At 34.8% G+C, this 20,616-nt stretch overlaps 2 protein-coding genes and 1 long non-coding RNA gene across 5 annotated transcripts in view; 2 read left to right on the top strand and 1 right to left on the bottom strand.

Moving 5' to 3' along the window:
- LOC105179004 overlaps positions 1-1,126 on the bottom strand; it is a 2,078-nt gene extending 952 nt beyond the window's left edge. Inside the window, exon 1 of the long non-coding RNA XR_849198.2 lies at positions 794-1,126. This is a non-coding gene — a long non-coding RNA (uncharacterized LOC105179004). The remainder of the gene's footprint in view (positions 1-793) is intronic.
- A 2,817-nt stretch (positions 1,127-3,943) lies between these two features.
- Positions 3,944-5,477, top strand: LOC105179005 (protein MIZU-KUSSEI 1-like). Its single transcript, XM_011102588.2, has one exon. It carries the CDS (start codon positions 4,385-4,387, stop codon positions 5,156-5,158), a length of 774 nt encoding a protein of 257 aa, XP_011100890.1. The 5' UTR covers positions 3,944-4,384; the 3' UTR covers positions 5,159-5,477.
- An 8,080-nt stretch (positions 5,478-13,557) lies between these two features.
- On the top strand, positions 13,558-19,577 carry LOC105179007 (4-alpha-glucanotransferase, chloroplastic/amyloplastic). 3 transcript variants are annotated; one of them, XM_011102589.2, is made up of 16 exons: positions 13,560-14,112; positions 14,439-14,501; positions 14,707-14,795; positions 14,886-14,946; positions 15,874-15,952; positions 16,749-16,885; positions 16,976-17,134; positions 17,219-17,298; positions 17,565-17,704; positions 17,787-17,818; positions 17,909-17,983; positions 18,191-18,263; positions 18,365-18,453; positions 18,599-18,643; positions 18,749-18,901; positions 19,063-19,577. In XM_011102589.2, the coding sequence occupies exons 1-16, from the start codon at positions 13,801-13,803 to the stop codon at positions 19,165-19,167; spliced, it is 1,692 nt and encodes a 563-aa protein (XP_011100891.1). In that variant the 5' UTR covers positions 13,560-13,800; the 3' UTR covers positions 19,168-19,577. The 3 variants fall into 3 exon arrangements, with proteins under 3 accessions (XP_011100893.1, XP_011100891.1, XP_011100892.1); XM_011102590.2 differs by having other exon boundaries at positions 17,222-17,298; XM_011102591.2 differs by lacking the exon at positions 17,909-17,983 and having other exon boundaries at positions 13,558-14,112.
- Positions 19,578-20,616: the final 1,039 nt, after the last annotated feature.

Genomic DNA, 20,616 nt, shown 5'->3' on the forward strand with positions numbered 1-20,616 from the left:
CCTATCTATCTATCTATCACACACATATTTGGCATCCAATTTGCAGAGTCATAATCTTGTTTCTCTTTCTCAGCTCCAGTAATCCCCAAACCCCAACACCAACAATAAACCCTGTTTCCGTTTTATCAGAGGGAATCCCAAGTGTACATTCAACCACTTCTTCTGTCTAAATACGGAATAAGGTGGGAGCAGTTAGAGGGCCATTATTCTACAGTTAGTGAAACAAAATTTTGACAAATTCTGAAAATGTCTATGTTGCTATATCCCCAAAGGATGAATTCCGATGAACTATCCCTTGGAAACACTAAAATCAAACTTGAAATTGATCAATCTGAAGCAAAGTGAACCAGCAAAGATGGATCTCACACAATTGGAGCAAAATGAACAAAGTTCTAGATAAATTTAGATGCATAGTTCACTGAAAATCGCATCAACAACATTATCAACAATGCCAAAGATATCACACAAGAAACTGCCAAATGACTTGAAATGAATGTCCTGAATTCTGTCCAAGGATAAAAGTATCAAACAATAATCAAGAATGAACCATCAAATTCAAGGAAATTCAATGAGTGCAAAATAAGCCATGCTCAGTCCCATATGATTTTGGTCCAAAGATCAAAACTTTCTAGGTTTTTCCTCTCTCAACCTAATTCTCCAACATGGTAAAGATCAATTGCAATAGCTTTGAAACAAAAGCTACAAAGGGCCACCAAAGAAACAAAAAGAAAGAGAAAGAGGTGTATTTGGTAGAGAAGGGCGCGCGCGCGCGCGAGAGAGAGAGAGAGAGTACCTTGGTTCTTCTGTTGGAAGAACTGGGTTTGTTGAGATGGGTTAGTGAGGCAGCGGCGGCGCCAGTTGATGGCGAAGCGGCGGAGGAGCTGGATGAGGGGTCTGAGGTAAAGACACTGAACCCAGAAAAGAGGAGAATGATGAGCAGAAACGTAATAAGTAGTTGGATCCATATCAGCCATGGAACTTTGTAGCTTTCTATGATCAACTCATCCCCAAACTCCACCATTTCTTGTCTGCAATTCCAATTCAACACAAAAAACGGGGAAGAGAGAGAGAGAGAGAGAGAGAGAGAGAGAAGCGGAGAAGAAGAGGGTTGAAGATTTTCGAGACCGGAGGAGGTCACTGTTTCTCAGTAAAATGTTACTATTAACAAAAAAAAAAAAGGATTAATAATTAATTACACTTCTCTAAAATATCAAATCATATAACTTTTTAAGTTTTTTTTTCTTTAAATTATACTTACAGCTTTTGAGGACTCTCCATTTATAACAGTATCCTTTTCTTAATTTTAAAAATATATATATTTTTTAAATTTAAACAGGAAATATTAATATCAAATTTATATATATTTTTTAATTTTATCCATCATTTAACAATTTATATAATGTACTCGCAAAAATATCTTTCTAATAATTTTAATATTTGTAAATGAACACACGTAATTGCACTCTTAGCATGATTTCTCTTATGAAATTGCTTGATCTATCACGATTTCTCATTATATTTTATTTTTTACGATTATTTTTCTCCTAAATCCGATATTAACTTGGGTGTCGGAGTGCTAACGTCTTTTTTCCAGACCCCCCTTCAGGATTTGCATTTGCTTTGGCCCAAGTTTTGAGCATAGTCATATCAATTGAACCCGTGTGTTTTTTAAACGCATCACACTTGTTTGTCAAATTAATTAAAAAATAAATTTATACATACATATAATTACCATATATAAATACATAGTAATTGTATTTTTTTATTAGTTCATCAAACCTTTTGGTTTTATTAATTGTATATTTTTTTAAGTAAATATATAAATATATATGCATGTATAAATTTAATTGTAATTTGATTTAACAAACAAGTAAAACTAAAATAAAATGAGCTCCAAGTATTTTAAGATTACAGAAATAAAAGAGCTTGATAAATGAGTGAAATTAGAACTAGAAAAAGTTCCGACACAAGGTGATTTTGGCATTTTAGGAATCTCTTTAATTTTTTTCCAAAAAATAATTTTTGTAAGAGTAAAATGTGACTTTTCAAACTTAAAAAATTAAAAGTTAGGATTTTTTTTAGGGTTTTAATACTTTAGGGGTGTGGGGTGGATATTTGAAAATATTAACTATATTTAACCCTTAGTTGAATAATAATTTTCATATGGAATAAAAGTATATTTAAATTAGTTGATGAGATTATATTTTTGTTTTCTTGTCGGTGGGAGAGCTAATGTATTATATATTTGGATTAGTGAAGATTGATAGTTATATCTTGAAAAAATTTCACACACCCCCTATGTGTTGTATTTATAAGTAAAAAACCCTCTATATTATCTAAAATACAATAAAAATATCTCCTCTCCATTAGAAACTAACAGAGAGTGAGCCATACGCCCGGTTTGTCCAAGTGGTCCTTGTCTTTTGCTGCTTTTGAGATTTTTTTTAAGTGAAAATGTCCAATTTGCCCCTTTTGTTTGAATATAAATAAAAAATAATTATAATATTATATATTATTATTTAATTTAAATATATTTTATTATTTATTTATAGAATATACTTTTAACTTATATAAAATATTATATTAAAATTATTAATATTTATTTAAAAATAAACATTTAATTATTTAAAATTTATTGAATTAAATAATTTTACTCAATTATTATTTAACTTAAATATATTTTAATATTTATTTATAAAATATACTAAATAAATATAAAAATACCTAAAAATTATATCAAAATTTTTAACTTATATAAAAATTATATTAATATTATTAATATATATTTAAATTAAATTAAATATTTAATATTTGTTTATTATTTTTAAACTTTATTATATTAAATAATTTTACTTAATTTTTCTTTAACATTCTTCTTCTCCGTCGGCGACTCGTGTTGAAAATACAAGCTTGGCCTTATTGGAATCATCTGGACGAGAGGTGTCGAACAGTGGTAGTCTCAGACCGTAATTCGTCCAGACGGCGGTGTGACGGCAAGAAACTTCACGATGGAAATAAGCTTAAAATTTTTGGATCAGCAAAAACTTGATCAAAATGAGCAAGATTGGTCTCGTTTGAATCGTCAGATCGAGGCGAGTCTAGTGGTGGTGGCCTGAGATCGAAATTCATCCGGACAGTGATGAATTGATGCAAGAAGCTTTGACGGTCGTGCTTAGAGCACACTCTCTTCGGTCAATGAAAATTCAAATTGATGGTACGGATATGTTCGCCTTAAGGAGAGAATTCAAATGGTGTAAGCCACGGCCAGGAATTCATTCAGACGACGCTGAAATCTTAGAGAGAAGATTTCAGAGAAATAATTATATTACGTTATATATATTGTATATAAATAAAAATTATATTCAAATTACTTAAGATTTGGACCGTTTATTTTTTTACATTCAAAGATCAATGCTTGTTATAAGAAGGGTATAACGATTATTTTAGCAAAAATTTAACGCCGTTAGGGTTTACCTAACAGAAGGGGAGAGTATGCAATTTTTTACAAAATAGAGGGGTTTTTTTGCCTATTATTTTATCACATGGGGTTTTTAACTAAATTTTGAAAACACAAGAGGGTTTTTTATGCAATTTACCCTTATATCTTTTGTGGGCATTTTTTATTTTGTATGAATTGATTTATCCAATGTAGTTTTGTAATATTAAAGTATGTTTGGTTGGGACGAAAAGTAGAAATATAAAAAAAGTGAAAATAAAAAGTAATGTATAAGAGATAATTTGATATTTGGTTAGAGGGAAGAGATGGAGGGAAAGTAAAATTCAATGTATATGAAATTCCTCTAGAGTCCAATTTTATTTTCGTCCAAAATTGGGTAGAAAAGTAAAAATATAACGCCAAAAAAACCAAATTTATAAAGTTATAAAATTAAATTTTAAAAATTAATTTGTATCAAGCTAAAAATACTACCTCCTAAATTACACAAATAAAATTACAATTTTCCTGTCCCTTACAAAGTTTGAGGATACATCATCATATGATTCCTAGGTGCTAAGGGGTGTTAATCATGTCATAATCCTAGCTAGGTCTACAGGATTAATAGTTGTGAACCATAATAATTTCCATCGTGCAGATTCGATTTCCTCCAAATTTTAGATATTTAGTTCCTAATATCTGGGAATGCTCATCTTCCTTCCTAACTTCATGGGACCAAAACAAAAGTTTCCTTGAACAACTCGAACTAATTTGCCCATTCCCCATTTTCTTGTTCTCTCTCTCTCTCATTTTCCATTTCTCAGAATCATCCACCACCACTGTTATTCTTCCATCATCTTCATTCTCATCAACCCCCGCCCAGTGCGCCCACCACCCACCACAAACCACCGTTGCTGAATGCTCATCACATAATTGATCCAAATACCGTGCATGCTCGGTCGCCATCCTCCTCCCATTGCTAATCCGGTGATGGGATACCCACCAGCGCCGCCGCAGCCACCATCTTCAACCGCCGACACTTCCCGTCCTTCTCCTCCTGAGTCTCCGCGGTCCCTGGCAGTAACCCTCGTCCAGCCTTCCTCCAAGAAGAAACAGAAACCCGTCAAAGCCTTCAGAAAAGCCTTCCGGAATGCATTCCGGTCCCTCCCTATTATTACCCCTGTCTGCAAATTCCCTGCCCTTCCCGGAGGTCGCCTCGCCGACGGCGGAGAAGGTCGTGTCAGCTGCACGCTCTTCGGGTACCGAAAGGGCCGGGTCAGCCTCTCGATTCAGGAAAACCCTCGAACCCTACCGATGATGGTGGTGGAGCTGGCGATGCAGACCCACGCGCTGCAGAAGGAGCTGAGCCTCGGGATGGTGAGAATCGCCATGGAATGCGACAAGCGGCCGGAAAAGGACAAGACGAAGCTGATGGAGGAGCCGCTGTGGACGATGTATTGTAATGGGAAGAAGAATGGGTACGGCGTGAGGAGGGAGGCGACGGAGGAGGATTTGCGCGTGATGGAGATGCTGAAGGCGGTGTCGATGGGGACGGGAGTGATCCCCCCGCCGCCGTCGGAGGCGGAGGGGCCGGAAGGGGAGCTGGCGTATGTGCGGGCGCATTTCGAGAGGGTGGTGGGATCCAAGGACTCGGAGACGCTATACATGGTGAGCCCAGATGGGAGCAGTGGACCTGATTTGAGTATATACTTCGTACGGGTATAATCATACTTGTTCATCTCTTTCCAAAGATTTAAATTGTATTAGTATTAGTTCTATTTATTTAATATTTTTACACACTTGTTATTAGGAGAAGGTGTAAAGAATAGAGGTTTGATGCCTTTAAGGTTGTTTAATTGTTAAGAAAATTCTCTCTATAGGAGTTAAGGAATTGGTACTAATTACATGTGGAGACGAAGTCACATGTCGACTTTTGGTCGCATGATGGACAATTCTGGCTCCGTCCCACAATGTGTTGAATTTGATCAGCCTAGTTGTTGTTCAACTGGAAAATGGTGTAAATGATGAATTTCCTTTTAGTGTATATGTGTTTTCCTCCAAAGTCGCATCAAAATATTGACTGAATTTAATATTGATTGTCGTGCCTATATTGATATTATGATACTAGAGATATTATTTATTTTAATTTTATATGCGTGCTATGATTTTATTTTGAAAAGACATCTCATTGAGAAGATAAGGTATTAGCTAGGATTTATATAAATTGATCAACTGCTTTTAATTTTTAAATTGGGTTATGAAAATATACATACATGCAAGGTGAAGGAATCGGTATAAGTCCCAAACGTAAAATGAGCAATGGAAGTCAAAGGTAAATACTTATTTGAGAGTAGTGGAGTATCCTGGTTTCAAAGGTTCTCCTCCAACAATGATTTCTAACTTTGTCCACACAAGAGCCAAATAAAGCTCTCTCTAGCAAGTTCATACAAAATATAAACTTGTGTTTCTTTGAGCCTTGTTAGAAACTCAAGAGCGTGGGACTAGCCTTGAATGAGTTTCAAGCTTTTAAAAAAGAGATGAAATAGATACAACTCTTTGAGAAAAAATAAATATATAAGAAAGTATGTAAGAGAGAGAAATATAGATATACACACCTTGCAAGCACCTACAAATGGCCAACCACTCATGAGGATGCAAGCATCAAGGGCCTTTAATACATTATAGTTCCTTGTGTGGTCCCTCGAGGCTCTTGATTAAAGGCTTGCATTCTCTTAATTGGAGCTCACTTACCCTTGACTTGCTCTAGATTAATTGAAAATATTCAATTAATCACTCTCAATCAATACATTAATCTAAAAATACCCGTTAACATGGGTGGACATATAACAATGGTCCATGACATTAGAGAATACATGAAATTGTGAACATTTGGCTGTCTGTATCATATAGATACGGTCCTTCCATCAAGCTATCTCATGATCAAAATCTAGGGCACGAAATTTTAAATCAGTTTCTATACTTAACTTTGATAACTATATATGTATCTACTCTCGATTTTGTTTCTCATTAATCAATACGAGAAACTATTTTGCTATTTGATCCATAGTTGTGATCACAAACTTATAGAGATTAACATAGTCCATAGGATATCGAGGATCATCAACATCTCATTGACGATGGAGTTCTTGGAATGTACCAACCTCCATGTATGTTTTGACTGCACTAGTTCAGGGCTTTTAAAAACCACGCAATACCAGCCACATCAGCCAGGACCAAGATACAATAGCCTCATACACAAGGCTCTTGTGCCTCATGTCGGACGACTAGTTTTTGTACTATTGCAGCTAAGGAGTTCTAGTCTTCTAGATCATGCCACACGGGATTACATAATAACTCCTATGAGTCAATTCAGTGAATTTGATCTCAAAGTTCAAAATTTTGAGTCGGATCATAATTAAATGCACGTAAAAGGTAAGAAAGGAATTTTCTATGGACACTATGATCAATATATTATTTAATCATGATTAATTATTATAATTAATAATAAACAGTTCTAGCAAGTAGTCATTGATCACGATCAAACAATGATTATTAGCCGTAGTTTTTTCGAGAATTGTTAAAACATTTGTCATGGCTCTTAGATGTGGCAAATAATTTGTTCATGATGAAAAAAATAATTTTTTGCATCGATTGTATGTAATCATAGTTAATAATAATTATTTACTATGATTTTTAGTTATAACCAATAGTAATTGGATAAATTACAAATTACCTCTCTATATTATTCAAAATGTTCACATAAGTTTTTATAAAAAATAAAATACCATTTTACCCCCTCTGTATTTCTTAGAAAGGAGCTACATATGCCCCTCACTACGAATGCAGGAGCATTCTTAAAAAATACAGGAAATGTGGACTTATGTGAATATTTTAAATAATATAGAAAGGTAATCAGCAAATTACTCAATAGTAATTTTTTGTAGTGCAAGGAAGAAAAAAGTGCTGGATTTGTGATGTCATAAGTTGTTTTTTTCTTTTTGGAGAGGAATAAAATGTCGGATTTATGATCTTGAAATATATTCTTCATAAAAGGTCTTTTTTGTACTTGAAGAATATTCACAAAAGATTTCTTCTTTTTATATAAGAAAAAAATGTGCCGGGCTTACGATATTAGCTAAAATTTCTTACAAAAGAACCGGTTTTTGCACTTGATGAGTCCTACAAGTTTCGAAGAATGCAATAAATAGAAATTAAAAAGAATTACGTTACTTGTTGATCATGAATATCTGCATCAAATCTCTCTTTTTTGCGTTATTCATTTGGGCATTAGCTAAGCTGTAATACCCTCTATAGTTTATTAATTTCTACACATTATTTAGATTTTTTTTTTTTTTTGTAAAATTTGATCTGAGTCAGGAATAAGGTAGTTTTGGGGATAGTTCAGATTGGATGTTTTTGTCTTATAAATAAATACATGCAGGACGGAAAATGACAACTCTTCCAATATATAGGATTAAAAATGCTAATGCCCCATAAATTACAAGACTAAAAATGCAATTTAATTGAGTTATGTGCAAGTCACATGCAACTAAATTACAAAAATCTATTTGTACATAACCAAAAATACCACCCTATAAATTACAAGATTAAAATTGTATTTTTTTCTAATTTACCTTAATAACTGAAAAAATAAATAAATCAGAGACACGGATAGAGAAGAAGGGGCAGCCCGCGTACCAACCCATTATGTCTGTGAAGAACAATATAGTAACAAAAACAAAAATTGGTAGTACAACTGCAAGTCATTATTACTATTATTAATATAGCATATGCATATAATAATTGCAAGTCGTGTAATGTAAGAGAATAAATTAAGAGACTCAGCACATGCTACTGCTGTCTGCTGGTGAGGTTAATTTTGACCCATAAATCATCGCCCCCTCACCTCACGACTCACAACCTCTGCTGCAGTCTGCATACACACACACACACACACACACACAGACTGAGAGAGAGAGAGAGAGAAGAGAGAGAGAGAGAGAGAGAGAAATGGCCAAAGTTGTTTCGACAATGAAGAAAAGCTTCCTTCACCTGTTTGAATCAGTTAAATCTTGTGGCAGCGGAGGTGGTAAGAACCTTACCAGATCTCTCTCTCTCTCTCTCTCTCGCTGTTTCTTTTTTCTTGCACTGTATCGTTTATTGACAAATTAAAAATCGTGCTTCTCATGTCTGATAAGCGCAATTAACGTTATACTTTTCAGCAAGAGACGACTATGAAGGAGAAACCAAGTTCGAAGCTGAGGTATAAATTTTACTTTATTTTTCTTTTTTCCCTTTCAGTTTTTATATATGTTTTGACCCATTGTTCTGATAAAAATTTCCACTTTCACTTTATTTTAAAAAAAAAAACAGAAAACAACCCTTTTTGTATATTTTTAAAAAAGGAGTCTATTGATCCCATTCTTGAAAAAATTAAAGAAAAATAATTTGAAAAAAAATTAAAGATTAAAGTAATATTTAATTATTTTTTTTATTTGTGTGTGGATGACAGAGTGGAGAAGTAGAAGTGATGGCGGTAAGAGCAAGGGGTCCGACCACCGGCGGGAAGCCGAAGCCGCCGCCTCCTCAGACAGCTAAAGATAAAGCATGAGATACAAAGGAGCTTCATTTTTCACATGCATTATATATATAATAATTTTCTGAAGAAAGTTGTAATTTTCTTGATTTATGTTTTGTTGAGGGATGAAGTTGCGTTTGGAAGCAATAAACGTGTTTGTAGAGTCATCAAAATTGCTACTAAAATCGCGTCCAGTTGTTGGTGTCTATAGATGGGTAAAGTAAACTAAAGTTAGTGATATTTGTCACACTAAGTTTTTCTTTTTTTGGGATAAAATTACCCCTAGCATTCATTTGGGACATATTTGGTTCAATTGATGGGATTAGTAGGTGAGATGAGATTGAGGGATAATTGTTGATCTATTATTTTCGATTTGATTAGGTAGATCGTAAAATATAATGTTTTAAGTACTGATTTAGCATAATATTTGGTTAAATGGATTATGAAACACGATAAAATTGTTGGGTGCTAATCACTAATAGATAGCAAAAAAAAAAAAAAAAAAAAAAAAAAAAAAAATTATATCAAACTATTACAGAGATGATAATGGATTCGAAAAAACTCTTATACAATTATTTAATAATATAAAGAATTACAAATCTATATAATACAAAAGCTGAAATATACAGTAAATAATATAGCAAATAAAGAATAAGATGGGACACAAGATTTAAAACTCAGAAAACTAGATTCAGTGACTGCTAACCAACCATCACAAAAGGTCTGCAACCCAACTCACGATTGCTTAAAGCATAGAGAACACTGATCAACCTAGAGCTACAAAGGCACAAATCAATCTAGAGGCACTCAGGCATAGATCCACCCAAGGATTACTAAACAAACCACAAAGGTTAGTTCACTAAGAACTTTTAATTTGAAGTACAGAGGATGAGAGATGTTATGATTTCAGGTTATCTTTGAACTAGAGTGAAACCTGATATTTATAAGGACAAGCCATTAAAAGTCAAAGAAAATGATTGAGAAAAGGAGGTGATGGAGGGATGACCAAGAAACGACAGAGGAGAAACCAAGACCAGAGACAAAAGGAGAGAGAAGACGGAGAATAAAGGCTTCGGGAATCAGGGTTAGGGTTTTGATTGAGAGAGGCACCTTATTTAAAGAGATCGAAGCAGGTCGGACAGGTGGACCAAGTAAAAAAAAGTGGATTTAGATAGATGATGTTGGCTAAGAGGCACAGAGGGCTAAAGTGCTTTAGCCATCGAGTGCGATGGGCTTAGGCCTTAGGCAAAGAGCTCGGGCCACATAATTATACAAAAATAATAAAAACAAGACCAAGAATAACAATTATAAGACTAATTTCATATAAACCAGTATGTGAATAGTTATGAAATACTATATTTTTGAAAACTTACACTTTCTAAACCACTGGAAAATGTGTGTAAGAGGGCCGCCGGATATCCGCCGACTCCTTGTCGTACTATAACCATTTTGATCCTAACGAATTATAATTTCTTGAGCTTCTTATACGTAAATTCTTATGATTTATAATATTACAATTAATAGTTGTGACGTTGTTTCTAATTAATAAATAGATTTGTTTGTTGGTCAAAATTAAAAAAAATTGCTAACATCGACAAAGTAATTGAATGAAAATTTATATTTACCCACGATTGACTTACAAACATACAAGTTTGTAAGTCAAACAATTTTTTTTCCCAAACTACTTTTTTATAAGGGTAAAGATGTAACTTCTCACGTGTATTAGCATATGAAGATGTATAAGGTAGTTTGGTTACAAAAGATAATTTGTTTGACCTGCATTAAGTTAGTAATAAGTCAGTGATAACTATGAATTTTCATTCTTTTTTATTTTTGGCTAGTTTGAATAAATTTTGTAAATTTGACTAATGGATACATGCATTTGTTAATAGAAATAAATGTTAAGAAAATTATATATAATTTCTCAAATCATAAAGGTTTGCAATGTTAAGAGACTCCAGAATTTATCAGAGTTAATATACTTTCTTTGTTCAATGGGATGCTATATGATTTCTATTACATAAATGTTATCTATTCTATTATGCAAGAATACCTTTTATCCCACCAATTTTTAAATACTCAAATTTATTCTTTATTTTACTTTTTTTTAAAATTTGGTCAGATTAGAAATTTTAATTTTTTTTAATAATATCACAATTTTATTTTTTTTCTCTTAACTACCCACTACTCTACATTTCTCGCACACTTTACTTCTCCACATTTATTTTATTTTATAATTATATTTTATTTATTTTTCATAATATTTTTTATCATCTCACACCAAAGTTCTTTGTATATACTCATGAGAACTTTTAAATAAAAGAAAACCTTTTATTATACCAACTTTTATTTACACAAATTTATCCTTTATTTCATTTTTTCTCTTTTAAAAACATTGGTCAGATTAATAATTTTATTATTTTCTAATGATCTCATAATTATATTTTTTTCCCTTAACTACCCACTACTCCACACTTCTCTCTCACCTCACTTCTCCACATTAATTATAATTTATAATTATGCTTTGTTTTTTCCACAAATTTCTTTTTTCTCATCATCTCATACCAAAATGCTTTTTATACACTCACGGCAACCATGTGTGGCAGTAACTAGTAACAAAAAACTTTTTATCGTATAAATATGCATAAAAATAAGTTGGCCCAAATAGGTTCAAGCGATCTAAAAAGAAGAAAAAAATGAGAGGTCTGTAACATCCTAAGAGGCCCAAGACGACCTAGCAGACGACCCTAGCGAGTGTCTCCTAAAAAACAGATTGGCAAAGGGAGGAGATCCAGAACATCCCCCAACTCAGACCATGATCAAAGTTTGCCAAAACATTTAGTTCAAAAGATCCACACACGTGACACCTTATGAACTCAGAGGTCAGCAGCCACCCTAGAACCACATTAGCCCTAGCAAGAAGGACATTCCTGACGGCTGGAACTCCTTGCAGACCAGAAAAGTTCCCCCAAAACTCTAGACTCCTTGGCGGCTAGAACTTCCTAATAGTTAGGAGTCTTTGCTGATGAAAGGTCCCCCAACTCGGAGATAAACATTCGACAACAAGATTAATAGAAGATAAGAATAGATTATAACTTATCCAAACGACCCTTATCCATTTCTTCTTGAGAATGAAGAAAGCGTGCAAAGCTCGGGGACACCCCTCTATAGATACAGATTTACTCCTTCATACAGAGAGATTCTCTAACGTCTCTCACATTGTAGTTTTTTTTATATATTTGTAGAGACTATGTACGACAACCACCAATAATTTATTAAATAGAAGCAAACCTTATTATTAATAATGTATTTTTTATTTACAAGAAATTTAAATATAACTATACCAAATTTCATCAAGAATGGTGAAATTATTCATTTATAAAAGGATTGTGGTTTACTATTACTATTACGGCCTTAGTGGGTTGGGTCGGTTACAACAATATCAATTTATTTAAGAAAATATCGGACTCACCTAATTTTATATAAAATTTTAACATTCAACTTCCATATATTTCTGGACTCTGTAAGTAAATATATATTTACATATATCCCCAGGTTGCAAATAGAATTATGAGAATAGAAACATTATGGACAGATGAATTTGCTATAGGTTTAAATTTAACTATTACAATCTCTAAAAATAAAGATTTATTCCCTGATTTTTTTGTTCTAAATTTCAATATGAGGAAGGTTGTTTTTAAATTGGATACTTAATCTCATCTGAGTAGGGGGAAAAAATTCACAGGCTACCTTAACATATGGTACGAGGATTTGAAAATTTTGATGACAAAGAAGACATGGGAGGCTTCGGCATTTCATAGAACTTTTGAACTTGTTTTCATATATGTACAAAGTGTGTTGTGTCTTGCAGGCTCATGAGCCGGTTCGATTTGGAGCTTAACTCGAGCTTTTAATGAGCTTGAGCTCGAATTTGAAATTATGTGCTCGAGCTCTAAAAATTTTGAGTTCGTCGAGTTCGATCTGAAAATAAAAAACTAGAGTTTAAGCTTGAGTTAGAATTTTTTTTGGAGCTTAACTCGTTTACACCCATATATACAAGCAAGTCAATTGACAAATAATTCTACTATTATGTAAGTTAGACTATAATATACAAATTCATAATAGTATTGTATAATATACAAATTCGTAATAGTATTATATAATATACAAATTCGTAATAGTATTATACATAGCATATTTAATTTTTTTCTATGTAGGCAAAAGAAAAAGGTTGTATGATTTTGTTAACAATATTTATATTTGTATTTTTGTAAATATGTATATGTGTATCTCAAATCATATATTTATTTGTTCACAGGTGATGTGTGCGTGTACTGTTAGTGTACAACAATTTTATCTTATTCCATCCAAATTAAAAATTGTGCATAGATCAATCTCAACGTTGTAAGCAAACGTGGGTTTACTTCCTTCACCACTCATTATTTGGTCCAATTAGGCCTAATGGGCTAATTTGATGGGCCTTCGTTGTTCAAACGAAAGGAAAACAGACAACCTATTCATCAGACAGACAACCTCCTCAAGAAAGCCCTTCAATGGCAAATGTATTACAAATCATATTTTGATTCAAAAACATCCAAAACAGGCAAAATATCCGGATCAGCAGCAACTCACATGCTTCCTGCTGCTTTCACTCTCTAGCGCCATACTCATTTCCATCGAACTCCTCCCATTCCCACCGTAAAGTTCAAGCTACACGAACCTCAAAGTCACTCACAGCACCTCTACATGTAGTGCAGTGCCATTACCGACGGATCCAAGAAGCATTGAAATGGCAATATCCACCTCTCTCTCCTTGTTCTCCGCCTCTCCCTCTTCCTCTCCAAAGCCCATTCTCGCCGGTCCCGTCAAGCCCAGTAGTGTAACTGTCCGCTTCAAGAATGGTGGCGGCTTATCTGCAGGAGATGACCTGCCGATGGACTACGAGACGTGGCTCCCGAAACGGGACGTCAAGGATCGCAGGAGGGCCGGAATTCTCCTCCACCCGACGTCGTTGCCTGGTCCTTTTGGCATCGGTGATCTCGGCCCTCAAGCCTTCCAGTTCGTCGACTGGCTTCACGACGCCGGCTGCTCCCTTTGGCAGGTCATTGTTCATATTGATAATTTGTTCGCATTTTGTACTTTATATATTTTGGGTTCGAAAATCTTGTTGAGTAGTTGTTCAAGATGATACTTTGGTTCTGATGAGAATCTTTCCCTCAAATTGAATGGGGATTCCATTTATTCTACCCGGGAGAGCTCACAATTATCGCTTTTCATTATTCCTTGTTTTTTTCCCCACTCGACTATCTGATTGATATCGATACTTGCGGACTGTTTTATTTGTGTTGCATGTAATGTTGCTTAGTTAGTAGAAAAGATGCGATTTTGTTAACGTTTTCTTGAAATTGGGTTGATGTGTTTTTGCAGGTTCTGCCTCTTGTTCCTCCTGGGAGGAGGGCTGATGAAGAGGGATCTCCATACTCTGGACAGGTTGCATAATTTTCTTCACAATATAGATTGAATCATATCTAGAATTTGAAAAATGAAAAGTAAGAAAAACGAACCGTGTGAAAGTGAGATATAACTATTGTGCATAGATGCTTGCGTTCGTCAGAGTGCATTTTCCTATTATATTGTTATACTTTCAGCTCTGTAAAACCAGATGATTCAATGATTGATGGTTGAACAATATCAGGATGCTAACTGCGGCAACACTCTTTTGATTTCTCTTGAAGAACTTGTGAAAGATGGTCTACTGTCAAAGGAAGAGCTTCCAAAACCATTGTGAGAAATAAGTTGTGTGTGACTGGATTCTAATGCGTAGAGGTCTTATTACATCTTGTGGCCGTAATTTCCGTGTCATAATACTTGCAGAGATATGGATCGTGTGAATTTCACAGCTGTTGCTGACATCAAGGATCCCTTGGTAGCTGAGGTAAAGTATTCATATTCGTCTTCTCAGTAATTCATTTGGCATATTCTTAGAAATAGTTCCTGCACAATGTTGTCCATGTGAGTTGCAGTTGCCGTGTAAATGTGTGTCTGAAAAGTTGGTCTATCCATTCATGACTTTCCATAATTAAAACGAAATTTGATGAATAACTAAGTATTTAACCAAATCAAGATCTTGGAGCTGAACAAATGACATGAAGAAGTAAGGGTATAGTTCATAAACCCTGAGAAATGTGAGTGTAATTTAATGGAGCTGTTATGCTCCTTCCATGCATAATGTCTATGCTCACGTTCACATGAAACACTAGAGAACATTAAGTAAGCCAAAAGCTGCTTTGAGATAAAAAATTCTACACCATAAGACATCTTGTGGGTCGTGGATAATCGTGTTGATGTTGTCATGTAATTCTATCAAAGCATACAAGTGAGATAGGAAAGTATTCATAATGAGATGAAGATGTCTTGCAGTTACATATGGGATTTCCGAAGTAGACACAGTGGTTTTACCCATATATGATGAATTCTGACAATGACTACTATTTACCAGGTTATGTTTGTGACTAGTCAGATAAACATATGTTAAGAGTTAGATTAGTGCAAACGGTAAGCGTTATCAGAAGATTAATAGAACACTTGTGGAATGGATCTTATATAAACTGTTACTGGAATGCTGCTGCTTTCTGCTTCCAGTCATTGGGATTAATAATAATTTGATTTTCTGCATGGCTTGTTTTACCCCAATGATTAGCCTACTTGAAAGACATGCAATATTCTTTACGTCCTCAGGCATAGACAGTATCATGTTTGCTATTGGACAAAACTGATATCAGCATCTTGGCTGCATATTTCAATGATTAAAGCTTGAGATGATTTTTATAAAATACCTTCCTGGTTTTCATTATTGGTTTAGGCTGCAAGGAGGCTTATTTTGTGTGAGGGGGAGCTAAAGGATCAACTTCTGGAGTTCCGTAAGGATCCAAACATTGCAGGTGAGATGTCTGTGTTTCTGTTCAACACTAGTCAATGATCCAATGAGTAGAACATTATAGCTTACAATGTTAAAGGTGCAAGAGTGGTAGATTCCGAATGGCTTCTGTTGCCAATATCTGTGAGACCAAGTTGAGTCAAAAGTTCAATACTTTCTATTATCTTGCATTACTGGGCCTATAATTGAGGACTCAATTATTATCAGTGTAGCTGTAAATAAGGTATATCCTGATATTGTCTTTACTTTTTCCTTATAAAACAACATATTCGTGATCTCGGGGTATATGCCCATTATGAAAAATGCCAAATTTGTTAATTTCAGGAGACAGTCAATCTTATGCAGATTCCTCATCTGCTTGTACAGCCTACTACTGTGGTTCTTCATTTTCCATAAAATGTGAATCCCTAATCAGCAAATTACTGATTTTTCTCCTTGTAGTTATATTGCCTCTTAATTGCTTCAAGAGGCTTGAACAAGTAAGGCACTTGTCATAGTTTGATATAAGTGTAATGAATGGAGTTCTGTTTTTCAGTTCAGCAGAGACAATATTATTTTCCTGATATGCATTTCCGAGACTTCTTCTTTTCCATGGTGATCTTCAAAAATTCTCCTCTACGTTTATTTCCATGTTACTAATTTTCGGAAATACCTAGACACAAGCCATGAACTTGTCTGTTCTAATTCCATGAATTTGAAAATGCTTCAGTAAAAATATTATCTTCCTTATTAAGGTTTATATGCTCCCTGTTCCAAGTAAAAGAGCATATCCAGTGCTATAAAGCTTCATAATTGTGCAGGTTGGCTTGAGGACGCGGCATACTTTGCTGCCATTGACGACACTTTGAATACATTTAGCTGGTATGATTGGCCTGATCCGTTGAAAAATCGTCATCTTGCTGCTTTGGAAGAAATTTATCAAAGCAAAAAGGAATTTGTAAGATTCCTTTGATCCTTTTACCCTATTTGGACTTGCTCCCATGCTGAAAATCTTGTATGACTTGCACCTCATTTTTCTCTTCCACAGATAGATATATTCATTGCTCAGCAATTTTTGTTCCAAAGGCAATGGCAAAAGGTTCATGATTATGCACGGATGAAAGGAATCAATATCATGGGAGATATGCCTATATATGTTGGTTATCATAGTGCAGATGTGTGGGCTAATAAGAAACAATTTTTGCTGGTGAGTTCTCCCTTTATTAACACTGAGAAATCACTTCTGCTCCAAACTTCTCTATTTATTGAACTCACCATCTAATGGGTCCAGCAGAACAGCAGCAGCTTTCCTCTCCTAGTTAGTGGCGTTCCTCCAGATGCCTTCAGTGAAACTGGTCAGCTCTGGAACAGGTTAACATCATTCTACAGATTGAACACACAAAATTCCTCATCAGTTTAATGCTTCATTTATTAATGCATGTGGGCGTTCTGCTAACCTCGATACTAGTAAATCGGACTAACTGAACTTGCTAACGGAGTGCAAAGAAAATTTTTCTATGCTACAGCAATTGTAATGTCTCAAACCAGCCTTACTTGATTTTTAGTTATTGGAAAAAATGGTTTTCTTTTCTACTCTTATAACGAAGCATTGACTAAGCCCTTTGGATTGAAAATAGCCCTTTATATGATTGGAAAGCTATGGAAAGAGATGGATTCTCATGGTGGATACGGCGTATAAGGCGCGCACAAAATTTATTTGATGATTTCCGGATTGATCACTTTCGAGGATTTGCTGGCTTTTGGGCTGTTCCTTCAGGTGAGATGGCTTTAATTTGGAAAAAAGCTTACATGATACTATTGTAACGGGAAACAATTACATTTCATCAATTTGTGTGCAGAAGCAAAAGTTGCAATGGTAGGGCGATGGAAGGTCAGGTTCCTCTTGTATCATTTTTGTAACTATATCTTTGACCACCAATGTTGTAGAACATTCCCTAAATGATGTTCCGAATGACAGTAGGTCGGACCTGGGAAGTCTCTTTTCGACGCCATCTTCAGAGCTGTTGGAGATATCAATATCATAGCAGAAGACTTGGTATACGAGATCAAAAAATACTATAAATATTTCCAAAATTTTGATAGGAAATTTTCCATCATGTGTATAATAAGTTGCGTACTAATAGTTTTGAAGTATATTAGCCAGATCAATGCACAATTCTACTTCCATTCGATCTTCTTTCTTTGGCTATCTTCTCCTTTTTCTTTCTTTTGATTTTGCCGTTTGTTGTTTATACTGCCACAGGGGGTAATTACGGAAGATGTGGTGCAGCTTAGGAGGTCCATTGGGGCACCTGGAATGGCAGTCCTCCAGTTTGGTAACTGTTTGCTGCTTTCTTATTTTTTTTTCTTGTGCTTGTAAGTGTCTATCACAGATACTTCGATTGACTAATTGCTCTTCTTTTGGGGTTTCATCAAGGCTTCGGTAGTGATGCTGAAAATCCACATTTGCCCCATAATCATGAACAAAACCAAGTCGTGTACACCGGCACTCATGACAACGACACGGTATTTATCAGTGCTTTGAGTTACCCATGTAGATAAGTCTTGGGCCCTTGACTCTGTGTGTGTGTGCGTAGGTGTGTTTAAGGTTTATGAAAGCAAAGCATTCTTATTTTTTGAAAATGACGCATATGGTATTTTCTTTGAGCAGATTCGAGGATGGTGGGACATTTTGCCACAAGAAGAGAAGTCTAATGTGAGTGTGGTTCAGTTCGTCCCACTGAAAACTTCTCAAACATGTACAGAAGTTAAAACAAGATTCAACGTGAACCTTGTTCTTACTTTACATTTCTGCTTTTAGGTGGTCAAGTATCTCGGTAATATTGTCGAAGAAGATATCTCGTGGGGGCTAATCCAAGCTGCACTTTCTTCAGTTGCGAAAACTGCAATTATACCCATGCAGGACGTGCTGGGATTAGGAAGTTCTGCTAGGATGAACATTCCAGCAACTCAGGTAAAAAAACATGCATATGCCTACTGCCGTCCTACGGAAATTCTGTACCTAAAATCTGCCAGAAATAGGAACTCTTGGATGGAACTTTTACATCTGAAGCTGTCAGTACATGCACTCGTTAACGATTTCATCTGATTTGCATCTGATTTACTTGCACGTAGTACGGAAACTGGAGCTGGAGAGTACCCAAATCGAAGCCCTTTGACAGCTTGATGTCCGAAGCAAAAAGACTAAGAGAAATGCTTATAATGTACGGTCGCCTCTGACAGTCCTTCGAAATCCTGCTGGTAAGAGCACTCAGAACTTGGCCTGCTACCGTTTTCAAGTTCTTCTCCGTACCTTCCAGCTGGTTATAAACGTCTGAAACATCAGCAGCAGTATAAAACACACAAAGATAGCAGTCTTGTGCTGTGACTAAAAAATGTGCCTGCCGTGCCGTGAAATAAGCCGGCTCGACTCTGAATCTCAACAGCGTCTATGGCTTCACAAGGAATTTGAAGAATGCGGCTTCGTTCAGGGGTGTAAGTACCTCGTGTAAATCAAATAATAACTGGTACAATATGTTCCCTTTGTGGGTATGATGGTTGCTGTTGTTACTATTAACTTTCCTTTGTGTCTGTTGTTTCCATTAGCATGACATGAATGCCAATGCAATTTTATTACCAATATTTGCCATAATCACTTGATAAAAGCTCGTCCGAACTCGATTCACTAAACCTAGCAAACTGAATTCGAACCAAAGTTTTTGTTTGATAAGCTTTTAAGTTTGTCTTGATTAGTACAAAAATATTAAAATATATTTAAAAACATCAAATTACTCGAGTTCGGCTTATATCTAATTCAACTAAACTTTGTTTGAATTTGATTAATTTAATAATTAAATTAAATTTAAATATATTTCTAAAGTTCGATAATAATTTATTTAACTTGAATAATTTACAGTGTTAATTGCTCCCAAATAGTACGATTTTAATCTTTTTGCAAAGAAGTTTATTTATATTTGTAAGTAGGCTTAAACCGGAAGGGATGTTTCATCAGTTTATTATGCAAGTGGTATAAGTAATATAGTGTCTCATACATGCGCAGCAATCGATATGATTTTGATTTGCTGTATTTTGAATAAAAGATAAATTTTTAATATTCAATGATGTACCTTAGCGTGATCGAAAGTGGAATACGTCACATGATTGCTTAGGCTTATGATCATTCATGAAAACCCCTTGAGGTTTGTCCCAATTTATAGAGTATAGTCTGTCTATAATCTATATTATTATAAAAAAAATTCTATTTTCATATTAATTTTTGAATATTTAAATTTACCCCTTAATTTATTTATTCTCTTAACTTATCGGTATTTTGGAAATTAATAACATCCAAATTGAGAATGGCGCCATATGGATGCAAGGGTTTGAAGCATGGCCCGTGGCCAAGATGTATTTTCTGGCACCCTCCTTGGATTTCTCCCTGAATTTTCTTTAAGTCTAGTTTCTAAGGATGTCAATGTTACTTCGGTGTGGAAATCCACACTCTCTCATCGGATGATCTGGTGAAGGATCATTTGGTGGTAGTGCTGGAGTGATTGGTTCGAATGTTGATTAAATCCACAATCCTAAGTTGGGAAATTAATTCAGCCAATTTTTGTAGATATGATAGATCCGCCCTCGTCACCTCCACTATCTTATGGATTCTATGGCTTAAATGATTAGATGATCTAT

Source organism: Sesamum indicum, unplaced genomic scaffold, assembly GCF_000512975.1.
Source record: "Sesamum indicum cultivar Zhongzhi No. 13 unplaced genomic scaffold, S_indicum_v1.0 scaffold00120, whole genome shotgun sequence".
Lineage (NCBI taxonomy): Eukaryota > Viridiplantae > Streptophyta > Magnoliopsida > Lamiales > Pedaliaceae > Sesamum > Sesamum indicum.

Coding starts and splice junctions, on each gene's coding strand:
- LOC105179005 (XM_011102588.2), top strand. CDS start 4,385: ATGCTCGGTCGCCATCCTCCTCCCATTGCTAATCCGGTGATGGGATAC.
- LOC105179007 (XM_011102589.2), top strand. CDS start 13,801: ATGGCAATATCCACCTCTCTCTCCTTGTTCTCCGCCTCTCCCTCTTCC. Junction 14,502..14,706: donor GATCTCCATACTCTGGACAG/GTTGCATAATTT, acceptor GAACAATATCAG/GATGCTAACTGCGGCAACAC. Junction 18,902..19,062: donor TGAACATTCCAGCAACTCAG/GTAAAAAAACAT, acceptor ACTTGCACGTAG/TACGGAAACTGGAGCTGGAG.